Genomic DNA, 12,853 nt, shown 5'->3' with positions numbered 1-12,853 from the left:
TTTCCCAAGAACTAGCGATAACACCTTTTAAAAAAAATTTAGAGAAAGGAAAAACAAAACAAAACATTGATTTGTTGTTCCACTTATTGATGGATTCGTCTTGTGATTCTTGTATGTGTCTTGACCAGGGATCGAACCTGCAACCCTGGCGTTACAGGACGATGCTCTAACCACCTGAGCTACCCGGCCACAGAATAGATGTTCTATTTGTATTTGTTTGCCATCTTTATATTATTTTTGGTGAAGTATCTGTCCAAATCTTTTGCCTCTTTAAAAAAAAAAAAATTAGATGGTTTGTCTTCTCATTGAGTTTTGAAGGTGTTTGTACATCCTGGATACAAGTCTTTCGTCAGGTATGTGACTTGCAAATATTTTCTCCCAGTTTGTGGTTTGTGTTTTCATCTTTTTAAGTGTTTTTCAAGAAGCAAACGTTTTGAACGTAGATGAAGTTCATTTTGAAACGTTCTCTTTTGTGAATCCTGCTTTGGGTGTCATGTCGAAGAAATCTTTACCCAACCCAAGGTCACAAAGGTTTTTTTCCCCCTATATTTTGGAAGAAAAACGTACACCAATATTATAGTTTTAGGTTTTACACTTAGTCTATGATCCATCTTGAGTTACTTTTTAAAAAAAGGTTTTTTTATTTTATTTTTAGAGAGAGAGGAAGGGAAGGAGAAAGAGAGGAAGAGAAACATCAGTGTGTGGTTGCCTCTCATGTGCCCCCACTGGGGACCTGGCCTGCAACCCGGCCTGTGCGCCGACTGGGAAGGGAACCGACGACCGGTTCGCAGGCCGGGGCTCAGTCCACCGAGCCCCAGCAGCCAGGGCTTGAGGTAATTTTTTAACATGGCACAAGATTTGAGTATGTACCAAAGTTCATTTTTTTTTCATAAGGAGATTCTGTTGTTCCAACAGTTGTTGAAAATATTCTTTACCTAAGTTGTTTGCATACCTTTGTTAAAAATTAATTTGTAATCATTCACCAATTACTAACTAATCGCTCGTGTCTGTGGCTCTGTTTCCGAATTCTGTTTGTCCCGTTGACCCGTGTGTCTGTCCTTTCACCAAAAGCACACTCTCTGGACTGTAGCTTAGACTCAGTCTGAGTGTCAGGCGAGTCCTCCAATGTTCTTTATTTCAAAATGGTTTTGGCTTTTCTAGTTCCTTTGCCTGCTCCTATAAATTTTAGAATCAGCTTTTTCATTCTTGCAGGCTTCGAGCCCGGGCTCTCCTGGGCTAGAGGGCCGAGCGGCGGGCCGGGCGGGGGCGGCAGGCAGAAGGGCGCCGGGGCGGGCGGGCGGGCGGCGGCCCGCGGGAGAGCCCACGGTGCTTGGCCTCGCTCCAGCGTCCTGGTCCTGAGGGGCGGTGGCCAGGCCCCGCGCGCGGCAGCGCAGAGGCTTCTGACCGGGAGTGCGGGACCGGCCGCTCAGAGCAGGGAGAGCCGGGGCTGGAGGCAGGGGTGTGGCCGGAGAAGGCAGGCGGTGGGGAGCCCTGGAGCCCTGGCGAGGCTGGGTGTGCCGTGGGGCATTGGGAGGCGGCTGAGCCCAGGGCGGCTGACAGCCGGAGCCGCGCCCGGCACGCCACTCCCACGGGGACCGGCCCCCAGGGCTGTCATGGGGCCCCGGACCAAACTGGGGCCCCTGCCTCCATGTCCGTGGGGACCTGGGGGCTCAGGGAGGCCTGCGCTTCCCAGGTCAGGAGAAGCTTCGTCTGTGTGCACGGCGTGGGGGACACGTGTTGGGCTGGAATGAGTCCTCTTATGGAGTCACTTGTCCTTGGTGGTGGGTTGGAGGGATGGCTTCTGTGCTTGGGGATTGAAGGATCTTTGGCAGATCCCGAGCCCCGTCGGAAGCAACCTGGGGCCTCCAGCCCATGGCTGAGGGTGCTCTCCGGTCCCCTGTTTCCCCCACCCCACCCGCCAGGCGCTTGGATGCCTCCCCACGCGTGGCCTCTGCTCTGAGGGGAGGCCTGGGAGAGGGCGTGCGGCCTGGGTGGGGCCCTGCTCCGGCCCCCTCACTGGTGTTTGGAGCCTGTGCCGTCACGCGTGCTGGTGGTTTCCCGCTTAGCCTCCGGAGGGGCTGCTCCTGCTCAATGTCCCCTCAAGCACTTGCTCAGGACTGAGGGTCCCCTTTCCTCTCGTTGTCTAGCCAGAAGCGGACTTCCCCGTCCCCCTGGGCGGAGGCAGGAGCCGGGCGGAGGCGCAGAGCCCGCCGCCGCCGGAGCCCAGCAGCGTGCCCCAGACGCTGACCAGCACGCTGGAGCACATCGTGGGCCAGCTGGACGTCCTCACCCAGGTAGGCTGCGCGGCCCCACCGTCTGTGCTCAGAACCCCAAGATAGCGGACCTGTGTCCCAGTCCAGGTGCATGAAACGGCACTGCCTGTCCTGGGACCCTGGCTCTCAGAGCCGTCCGAGCCGTGAGAAGCCACTGGACCCCAGAATCACCAGGGCCGTGTCCTGTCAGGGGCTGCCCACCCAGGGCTTCGAAAGAAACGCTACCTGTCCATCCTCACTTCTGGGCGGGCGCGTGGGGGTGGGAGTCCAGGCCCCCAGAGCCAGGTCCTGGGCTCCAGCTGGCGCTGCCCCCCGTCCGTGGGGGACAGTGGAGGTGGGTCTGGGGAGGTGCTGGCCCTCCCAGCAGGACCGACGTGGGCTGCCCTGTGGCGCGTGCGTGCGTCACAGCCACAGCAGATGTGGCGGCAGCAGGCGCGCCGGGAGCGTCTCACCCGGCGCCGGGGGCTGTCCCGGCCAAGCAAGGCACAGCTGCCCGCAGGCCAAGGGCGGCCCTGGGCACCTCTAGACAGCGGGGAAGAGAGGGCCAGGGGGCAGACAAGGCAAGATTTAAAGGTCGTCAGGCCCCTTCCGTCCTTGGCTTCAGGCGCAGACCCCCGTCTCCCGGTCCAGCTCATGGGCAGAGTGAGGGTGCAGGAGGGACGCAGGATCCCTTGCGTCTGTGACAGCAATGGACATGGGGCGCAGCGTCCTTTCTCCACCTCTGGGTCTGGGCTGAGTGAGGAAAGCCCCCTCCTGCCACGTGGTTCAGAGCGAGCCCCAGCGCCCCAGCGAGGACGCGTACATGGACCCACTGAAGGAAGGACGTGGGGGCGGGATCTGCGTCTCCCTGGGGGCTGGGGGACCGTGACACGTCATGCAGACGCGTCTGGAGGCAGGTGACCCCAGAGTGGGCACGCGCTGAGGGAGGGGAGCAGCGAGCTGAGACTTAAAGCCGCCCCCTCGGCCCTGGCGGGAGTGGCCGTGCCGCCTCGTGTCCCTCGCAGCCTCCTCCGGGGGATGTCGGGGTGCAGCGCACGAGGGCTTCACGGGATGGACCTGAAAACTAAGTCTGAGGAGATGGTTAAAAATAGTGCCCTTGAATCCAGAAGAGAACACTAAAAATACTTCCTGTCCCTGTTTTCGGGGTGCGCGTAGAAGCTTGTGAGCTGGCAGCTGGGGCGAGGCTGGCCCCACAGAGCTAGTGAAGACTCTCCGGGGGCCAGTGCCTCTGGGCCTCTGTCCTCCTTCACGGCATCAGCCCCTCGCAGACCCAAGCAACATGCCGTCCGCCCCGGTGGCTCCACCAGGACGTTCATCCGCAAACCAAACCCTCCCCTCAGGAGTCCTTGCGCAGTTCTCAGGGATCATGGCCAGTAAGCCCGGCCCCCAAGGTGGCGGCCGGCGAGCATGCCCCTTGCCCCGTCCCTTCTATGCACGGCGCGACCCCTCCTGACCTCTGCGAGGCTGCGGTTTGGGGCTTCCCCGGTTCCCCCACTGAGCCCTGGGACCCTGACCCCAGCTTGACGGCACACTCTGAGCAGCCGGGCTGCGTTCGGCCCTCTGGGTCCCAGCAGCCGTGGGAGCGAGGCGCCTCCTGGGTTTCTGGCCGTGCTGCTCCGCCCCACGAGCCCCCCTGGAGAGCGCCTGGACACCCCTGCCCTCCTGGATTTATGGCCAAGATTCCCACTCCCCCCGGGGCCGCTGGCGTCTACCCAGAGCCTCAGTGTCCTCCCTCGTAAAATGGGGACGTCCAGCCTGCCTGGTGAAGCACCAGCGAGTGCGTGCTCTCCAAGAGGCGGTGTGGCTGGCTGGCCCGGCAGGAGCAGGCGTGGGCAGCCCTCAGGCCCCGCAGCTGCGGGAGGCGAGGCCCAGGGGCGCCTGCGAGCCGCAGGCAAGGCTGTGGTGGTCGGGCCGGGCGGCAGATGGTGGGGCGAGAAAGGGGCCACTCCCCAGGCCCAGGAAGTGACAAGGGACAGAAGTCTAAGGGGGCCAGTTGAAAGTTAGGGTGGGGTCGGGGGCCCCTTAGATGGGAGCCCTGAACCCAGACTCAGGCATCGGGCCAAGATAGAAGCCCTTCAGAGGCATACTTGTGGCAGCTCTTCTTTGAATTGCATTAAAATAGTGGTAGTTGGGGAGAAGGTATTTCCTGACAGTGGCATTTAAGTTTTCTTTGGGGAGACATTTGTTCCTCAAAACCCTTCGTGGGGGTCTCAGGAGCTCCTAGGGCGGAGGCCACAGGTGGAGCCTATGTATTATGGGTGTGAACCCCGCTGCCACCCGCCCACCCGCCTGCTCCCTCTTGGAGACTGCCCTAAGCCCGCTCCCCTCCCGCCCTGGAGCGAGCGCGCAGCTGTGCTGTGGCCCCGGGCCCTGCCCCCCTGGGCCCGCCCCCACTCTTCGCCTCCTGAGAAGGGCGGTGGACCCCAGAAGTTCGTGGGATCCAGAGGAAAACCCGGGCCAGGAGTGCTCTGGCCCAGCCTTGCCTCCTCCCATCTGTGTGGACCTTGGCCCGCCTGGGTTTCCTCCTCTGCCTGCAGCCTGGAGGCTCGGGGACAGCCCATGCGTCTGTGTCTGTCCCACGGCCGTGGCGGGGGCGGGGGCAGGGGCAGGACCCGGACCCAGGAGCTGGGGAGGCTGCCGTGTGGGGCCTGGGCCGATGAGGGCCGGGCGGTTTTGCCTCAGAAGCCCACAACAAAGTTATTTTCGACTCCAGTCTCACGACTTGCTGCTTATTCAAAAGACCACTCCCTGCTCCAGCTTTCCCAGTGCCCATGGTTCGGGCCGGCCACAGCACTGCTGCGCTGTCACGTCCGGGCTCGGCGACGCGCCGGGGCGGCTGGGCTCCGGGGCCGGGACGTGCGCGGCACGGGGAGCATGCAGACCTGCCGCTGCAGGCCTCCGGCGTTGGCATCAGCCACGCGGGCAGGTTGTTTTAACTGCCGCCCAAGCCAGCATGGCTGAGGGTCCTGCCTGTTTGCTTTGGGGAGCTGGAGAGAGTGGCTGGCCTGCTTTGAGACACCCGGACCTCACTCCCCCAACAGGGTCCCGGCAGTTCCCTGTGTGATGGGCTCCTCAGGCGAGCTGTGCCCTTCCACGCCGGTGGGGACGGTGGGCCACGCCTGCCTGACCCCCGGGCGTCTGTGGTGTCTCTTTTGGGGGCAGGCCAGCTGTTGTGGAAACAGCCTCCGGCTTGTGGAGCAGGGCTGCCCTCTCCCCGAGGCGTCCTCCCAGGGGGGCCCAGCCGCGCCGGTGGGGAAGCTGTGGCGTGTCACCGGCGTGCCCCCCCGCCCCCGCCCATCAGCACATCCAGCCACCAGGCCCGCCTCGTCCAGAGTGGGTTTGGCCATCTTCTCTCCATGGACCTTGAGGGGCTGCCCTCCGGTCAAAACCGAGCTCAGACCACCCGCGCCCCTGCCAGCGGATCGGGAGACAGGAGGCTCATTCTCCCCCCTTCAGAGGCTGCTTCCGGAGCGGCGGGGGCACGGCACCCTCTGGTCTCTAGGGACACACGCTGGGGGCCTGCCTCCGGCAGTGGCGGCAGGGGCCGGGCCTCGGCCCTTCCCCGTCCTCCTGCTGGCCGGTTACCCACAGGCTCCCCGGCTCTGCACACGCAGGGCACGGGGGAGCCTGTGTCTCCCTGGGACCAGGTCAGGGCCCGGCCAGCTCGTGTTGGTCACTGCACAGGGCTGGTGGCAGCCCCGCCTACCGTCCGTCTGCAGCTGTGACAGAAAGCGCCCCCTCCCCAAAGACGCTGCGGACAGAAGGCCCGTGGGCCCGATGGGCTCCGGAAGGCTGCGGTTGCCTCTGGGGCCCGGGGATGGTCACAATCAGGTGGGTTTCCTGTGAGGCCGGCGCCGGGGGGGAGCAGGCGCGCTGTGAGAGGAAGGACGAAGGGGACGCCAGGAGACTGTGGTTGGGACAGGCAGCCCCGCACAGGCCTGCGCGGCTCCGACGGGGACCACGACCCAGCTGGCCGGGGGCCCCTTGCTGCCCTCCCCAGTGAAGCGCGCTGGAGGAGCGTCGGGGACAGCGGCTGCGGGCCTGCTCCGCGCATGCCGTTTGGGGAAGCCGGCTGGGCCTGGCTGGTGCGCCGGTGAGCCCAGACACCGCCTCGGCGGGAGGCAGGCGCTGCCCCGGGCGGGGGAGGCCATCTTCATCCCGGAGTGGGTCCTGCCCATGGGGCTGCAGCCTGAGGTCGCCCAGGCCTCCAGTGAGCTGGGAAGCTGCCCCTCTGACTTGCGAAGTTGTGTCTTGTCAGGCCTCGGTAAATTAATTCCTTCATGTGGACTGTCGGGCCAGTCAGCCTCTGCAGAGACAGGAGGCGGAGGCGGCCCCCTGGGGCTGGAGCGCGGCAGAGCCTGTGGCAGGGCCTGAGGCTGAGCGGTGGCTCGCCCTCGGCACCCCGGGGCCTCGCCCCGACGGGCCCCGGCCTCCCTGGCAGCCTGCCTGCGGCTGGCGACGAGGTGTGCTGGAGCGCAGGCCGGTGTCGGTGGGGTGGGGGTTAGCGCCCCACAGGTCCCAGGAGCATCCGGTGTTCTGGGTGGCGGTGAGTGAACCCACTTTTTATTGCTTCTCCTTTGGGAGCAATGTGGAAAGCCTATGTTTATTTAAAAGGAGTTGCTATAAAGCCACGAGGAAAGTAAATTAGCCAGGATTCCTTGATCCCATGGCTAATCCAGGAATAGGAAACCGTGCTTCATGCACTTCCCGCAGCGAGTGGGTCCTCAGTGAGGGCGGGGGCGGGAGCGCAGAACTGGCAGAGAAACCCTAGCTCCCTGAGATAATGTGAAACAGGAACGCGGACCTGTGGGCTCCAGGGACAAGAGCGCTTGTGTGTTAGCAGCAGGCTGCGGGGCGAGGGGGGCTTGTTAGAAAGACAGTCGCTGAGACCGGAGAGACTGGGAGGAACTGCTTTAAGACACTGGATTTGTTGTGCTTCAGCTGTGTGTGACCCTGGGCAGGTTAGCATGTTAGACGTCCGCACACGAGGGAACCTACGCTCCTTCCCCTTGGAAGTTGAGACTGTGGAGCTTTGTCTCACCAGATCAGGGTGAAAGGTGCGGAGGGTGCACCCCACATTCCCGCTGAGGCCAGGAGGTTCCCCCTCCCCAGGCCAGCTGGCAGGGCCCGTCTGGCCTGCCCACCCTCGCCTCCCTCCCCGCCATCCCCCCAAGCCCTCCAGATCCAGGGCCCGGACTGGGGAGCATTCCAAACGAGGGCTGCCTTTAGGAGCCGGCTGCCCGCATCCCCAGGCCTCAGGGCACGTGTCCACTCAACGCCCAGTGCGCCCCTCCCCCAGGCCAGCGGCTGTGCCTGGAAGCAGGAGGCCAGTGTGAGCAGGAAGAGACAGACCCTGTCCCCACGGCGGGCGCAGGCCCCCGGGCAGTGTCGGGAGGCTGCTCCAAGGGCTGGTCTTGCCCGGGGCTCGAGCTGCCGGTCTGGACACGGGCTGGGGCCGAGGCAGGGCCTTGGCGTGGGAAGGGTGGGGCTGGCACTGTGCGCGTGAGCATGTGTGAGCACTCGCGCGCACACACGCACACAGACACGCCACCCCCCACCTCCCACGCCCATGAGAGGCCAAGTGGGAGCAGGCGGGAGACGAGGCCGAGCCCTTGGGCCGGCGCTGGGCCCTGCAGCCCCACTTTGTTCTGATAGCTCACCAGACCCCACAGCAGAGAGAGCCCCTTTTATTGCATCTGTTTCAGATCTTCAGAATCTGAGTGAAGTCCAACCGTGCTACGGGGGAGATTAATTCCACATTTTTCCATCTTTGCAATGAAACGGAAGGCTAGCTCAGCGTTCTGTGTGGCACCGCTGAGACAGGCGCAGAGCCGGTGGCCGGCCCCAGGAGGTGGCCTGCGTCCTGACCCTAGTGCCCCAGTGACCTGGCTGGGGACTGTGCCCACTCCTCGAGACCCAGGGCAGCTGGGGCCCTCTGTCCCCCAGTAACCTGGCTCCTGTGTTGGGGGTCAGGGGACTGGGGCACCCCAGCGCCCCTGGGGAGTCTGCCTGGGGGGGCCCACAGCAACCACAAGCCTGGAAACAATTAGGAGGAGCTCTTCCTTCGCAGGGAAGCAGCCAGACTACCACGTGCCCCAGCGGCTCGACCCTCCCAGGCCTGGTCCCAGGCTTGTTCGGGGCCTCATCAAGCACCCCTGGCGCCTGAGCTCCCCCAAGAGCCCGGCTCAGCCCTGGCCCCCATGAGGGTAAGGGATGGGGGAGCCGCGTTGCCCGCAGGGCACCCCGTGCCCAGCCTGGCACAGAGCAAGTGCCACAAAAACGTTTGCTATTAACACAGTGTTGCAGCGTCTCCACGGGAGGGCCGCGTACGGGTGAGGAATCTGAAGCCCGAGTCAGGTAGCTGGTCCAAGTCTACTCAGCAGCTCAGTGGTCAAGTTCAGATTCGAGCCCAGGCTGTACAGCTCTGGAACCTGTGGTTTTACCATACGTGACAAAGGTGGGGACCAAGAGTCACTGCGACAGCATCGCCCAAGGACCCACACCTGCGCCCCAGCCCTGATGCGCTGGGGGCTGAGGGCAGGCTCCTGAGCCCGGGGGCCGGGACCTGGCAACCCCCTGGGGGAGGGGCTGGGGCAGAGCTTCGCTGGGTGGGGTCTGGGCAGGAAGGGCATCCTCACAGGCAGCACGGGCCTTGAGTGCCACGTGAATTCCACACCATGCGAACGCCTGAGCCATGGGCTTGTTGGACAGGACAGGGGCCTGGCAGAAGCAGTGCAGAGGGGCCCCAGAATCCCCAGGGAGGCGAGGCGTGAGGCCGGGGCCCGCTGGGAGGGGCTGTGTCAGGCGGCACCCTGGCGTGGCTGCCCGGCCTGCCTGCACGGCCACTGGGCTCCGAGCCAGCCAGCAAAGGCGCCGCTGCGAGCAAGGCCACAGGAAGTAGCTGCGGGGCCCGACAGCCCGCACTCTCCCGGGCGCTCTTCCTCCCTGCCGGCAGCCGGGCAGCGCGTGGTATGGTGGTGGCTGGGGCGCCGGCAGCCCTGGGCCCACCCCGCCCTGGGGTCACCCTCTCCCTGGTGGAGAGGAGGCACAGCGATCTGCAGGCTCAGAGCCCAGGATTTCCAGGACCCACTTTGTCCTGAGGGAGCGCTGTTTCCCCTAAGGGCTGGGACTGGGGAGGGGTTGTTAAGGACAGCTCTGGCCCTGGCCCGTGCGGCTCACTTGGTTAGAGCGCCGTCCCATAGACCAAAGGGTCATGGGTTTGATTCCAGTTGGGGCACATGCACGGGTTGTAAGTTCAATTCCCTGGTCTGGGTGCCTGTAGGAAAAACTGATGTTTCTCTCTCTCTCTCTCTCCCCCTCCCTCCCTCTCCTCCTTCCCATCCTCTCTCTCTAAAAAGCAATGGAAAGATGTCCTTGAGTAGGGATTTTTAAAAAAAGAACAATTGTGAAGCAGAGAATGCAGCGTTAATGTACAGAAATGGCCCATCCTATCAGCTTGGGGGTGGGTGCCTGGCGGGAGGGATCCCTGGGTGGTGGCTGCCACCCAGCATCTTGGCAGAGCAGGCTGGGGGCCAAGGCGGGTGGAGAGGGGGAGCCCAAACCTAGAAGCCTGGTGGGGCGGGGGGAAGCCTGAGGGCGGCAGGGATGAGGGGTGCGGGGCTTCTTTTAAACCGGTTTGTCTACAGCGTGCCATGAAGCACCCCTTAAAGCTCCCAAAGAAAGGCCCACAGCTGGGCTGGCATCCTCGATTCGGGGGCTGGATAGAAAGTAGGCGATGTTTTTCTGTTCAAAGAAATTTAATACTGACAAATGTAATGGCTATATTTCCACCGCGCTGAAGTACAGGCCCCCATGGAACTAAGTGGGGGCCTCCGGAAATTCGTGGCACCCCGCTGCTGACGTGGCCCTGCACCCACAGCCTCTGCATTTGGAGAGTGGGTCCCTGGGAAAAGTTTAGGAGGGGCAAGAAAGGGAAAGCAGGCCGCTCCCCCGCCGTGACCTGGCGTCCGGGCCGTCGGGAAAAGTCTGGGTGAAGGAGGGTTTGGGAGCTTGGCTCGCAGCGAGCGTCTCAGCAGCCAGTGGAAACTTCCAGGAATGCTGCTGCGGGCCAGCCCGGGGCTGTTTCCGCTGTTGCTTTTACGAGATGCAGACCCCTCCTGGGCCCGTGGCCAGCGGCCAGCACGGCGGGAGTGGGACCATCTCAGCCCAGCTCTGCCCCTTGGGGGCACTTCCTGTTCCACGGGCAACAACTCCTCAGGCCCGCACCTCCAGGAGCACCCAGGAGTAGCTGGCTGCGTGCGGGACACGGTCCTAGCAGCCCCAGGGGGGACTCGTGCCCTTGGACCTCAGTGCTTCACCCAGCGCATGAGAGGGAAGGTCCCTGTCCACTGGACCGAGGCCCAGAGCCTCCAGGGAGCCCTCAGGGGCGGCGGCGAAACCTCCGGGGCAAGCCCACAGGCAAATAGGGAGGATTAACAGGAAGCTTTGTTTCTTACCTGACCCATTTCTGAGGCCGGTCCCCAGTGGACTCGCCCAGGGCCCCGTGTGGGCCTGGCACGCATAGGCGCTAGGCCAGCCCTTGGCGAGGGCAGTGAGTGGTGAGCCCAGCTGCTGTGCCAGCGAGTGTCGGGCTGAGCGGGGGCGCGGTGGGCGTGACCGGCGAGGCGGCCGTGGGGAGAGGGCCGAGGGCCGTGGGCCAGCCCCTCTGGGCAGCACACAGGCACCGGCACCACCGCACCTCTGCCCGCGTGGTCCACAGCCAGGGGAGGGCACAGGTCCTTGCAGCCTGGTCCAGGAGCCACATCTGCAAGACAGGCCTGGCCTGCGAAGGACGTGCAGCCCCAGCAGCGTGGGCCCTTGGCAGGCCAGCCATGCTGGTTGTGCGGGGGAGGCCAGGGGGCAAGGACGCAGCCCCCAGAAGCCTCCCTCATGACAGGGATTGCCACAGCGGCCAGCTGGAGTCGAGCTGAGCAGCGGGGCCCCGTGCTCAGCCACCTCACCATCCGGGCAGCTGTGAGCCCAGCGACACCCTTCCCATTCCTGAGAGGGAAGTAGGCTTGAAAATGGGGAGCTAGGGCCTGGGCCCAGGCGGCACTTCGCTGCAGCAGTCCTCACCGGGCTGGAAAAGGCAGACGCCTCCTGGGCTCCGGGGACACAGCGAGCGCCCAGTCAGTGCGGAGGCGAAGGGCCTGTGCTGCGGGCCCTGAGGACCAGATGGGGCACCTTCACCTGTGGGCGCGGTGTCCCCACCTTCGGAATGGAGGTGGTTGGTGGTGTCTGGTTGTTTATGGGCAGCCCGGCTGCAGGGAGGGGGTGGTTCTGCTCCAGACCTCCAGTCCAAACGCCAGACCGCCAGGGCCACGGATTCCCGACCTCCCTGTCTCGGGAATGGCCGAGGGCCGTGGGACCTGCCGCCGCCTTTCCCTCACTCTGTCTCCCCCCTCCCACAAACACCCAAGAACCACCTCCCACCCTGGAAGGGCTGCGTGAAGGCAGGAGTGGTCCCAGCAGCCACCGGAGGTCTGGGCGCCAGGCAGGCCCCTGGGCGGGGGGAGCCGGCAGCGGGCCCCAGACAGGGGGCAGCGCGGCGGGCAGGCGGGACCCCGGGGCGGCTGGCGGCCCTGTGCCATCTGAGCCGGTACGCCTGTCGCTTGCAGACAGTCTCCATCCTGGAGCAGCGGCTGACGCTGACGGAGGACAAGCTGAAGCAGTGCCTGGAGACCCAGCAGCTAATCATGCAGAGGACGACACCGTGATCGGGGGACAGGAATCAGGAGCTCGGTCGATTTGGGGGTGGGGGGGCAGGCGGAGGGCGGGACTGTGGGACTCGGGTAAATAAACAAGGGGATTCAGCCCTGCGGGAGTGGCGTGCCCGCGGAGCCCGGGGGCTGGGCCCTCCTGCCCGCCCTGCGGTCCGCACACCCCTGGAGGTGCTCCGCCTGGCATGGAAGACCACTGGCGCGGCCCACCCACGCACATGGACCACGTCTGGTTTCCTGTGAAGGGGCCACTTGAAAATGTTTGCCACCTCGGAGCCCTAAGGAGCCCTGGCCGCCGGGCCGTCAGGAAAAGTCTGGGTGTCCCTACCCAGGGAGGTAGCCCCGAGCCACCTTACTCCGCTCGCCGCCCCGCTGAGACGAGGGCCGCTCCTGGAAGGGCGGCCGAGACTTTCCTGTGGCCCTGGCGGAGGCCCCCACGGGGCTGTGAGACTCCGGCTTGTCTGGAAGCGAGCGCACCGGCGCGGCATCCGCCGGCACCTGGCAGCGTCCTCTGGGTGCAGGGACACACGAACCTCACCATTAAAAGGGCTTCATGAAGGCGCTCAGAGCTGGCTTGTGAGTGAGGCCTCATCAGCCCCTGCCCCCAGGGCCCCCGCGGCAAAGAGGGAAACTGGCCTTGGGAGGCCCCTGCCAGGTCCCTCTGCCGCCTCTGCCTCCGGGGCAGGGGGCAAGGGCAGCCGAGCCCCTGCATCCTCCCCCCGCTGCCCCGTGAGGGGAAGCTGGGCGAGTGGTCTCCACGTGTGCGGCGCCCGAGCCTTCGGCCTTGGGCCGGGGGCCCAGCCAGCCTGGTGGGTTTCGCTCTCCGAGGCCCCTGCCCCGGGCCGGGGGCCCATCAGGGCT

General features: G+C 64.4%; 1 protein-coding gene across 2 annotated transcripts in view; it reads left to right on the top strand.

Moving 5' to 3' along the window:
• Positions 1-11,989, top strand: part of POC1A (POC1 centriolar protein A) — a 41,104-nt gene extending 29,115 nt beyond the window's left edge. The window contains exons 10-11 of one of the 2 annotated variants that reach the window (XM_054594520.1): positions 2,148-2,294; positions 11,891-11,989. In XM_054594520.1, the coding sequence (XP_054450495.1) occupies positions 2,148-2,294; positions 11,891-11,989 (246 nt within the window). The remainder of the gene's footprint in view (positions 1-2,147; positions 2,295-11,890) is intronic. The other variant, XM_054594521.1, reaches the window with a different exon arrangement.
• The last annotated feature ends 864 nt before the right edge of the window (positions 11,990-12,853 follow it).

This window comes from Pteronotus mesoamericanus, unplaced genomic scaffold, assembly GCF_021234165.1.
Source record: "Pteronotus mesoamericanus isolate MK-2021 breed Mesoamerican mustached bat unplaced genomic scaffold, CSHL_Meso_final scaffold_533, whole genome shotgun sequence".
In the NCBI taxonomy this organism is placed as follows: Eukaryota; Metazoa; Chordata; class Mammalia; order Chiroptera; family Mormoopidae; genus Pteronotus; species Pteronotus mesoamericanus.
The sequence above is the reverse complement of the archived record's forward strand: the minus strand, read 5'-3'. Positions and strand labels throughout refer to the sequence as shown.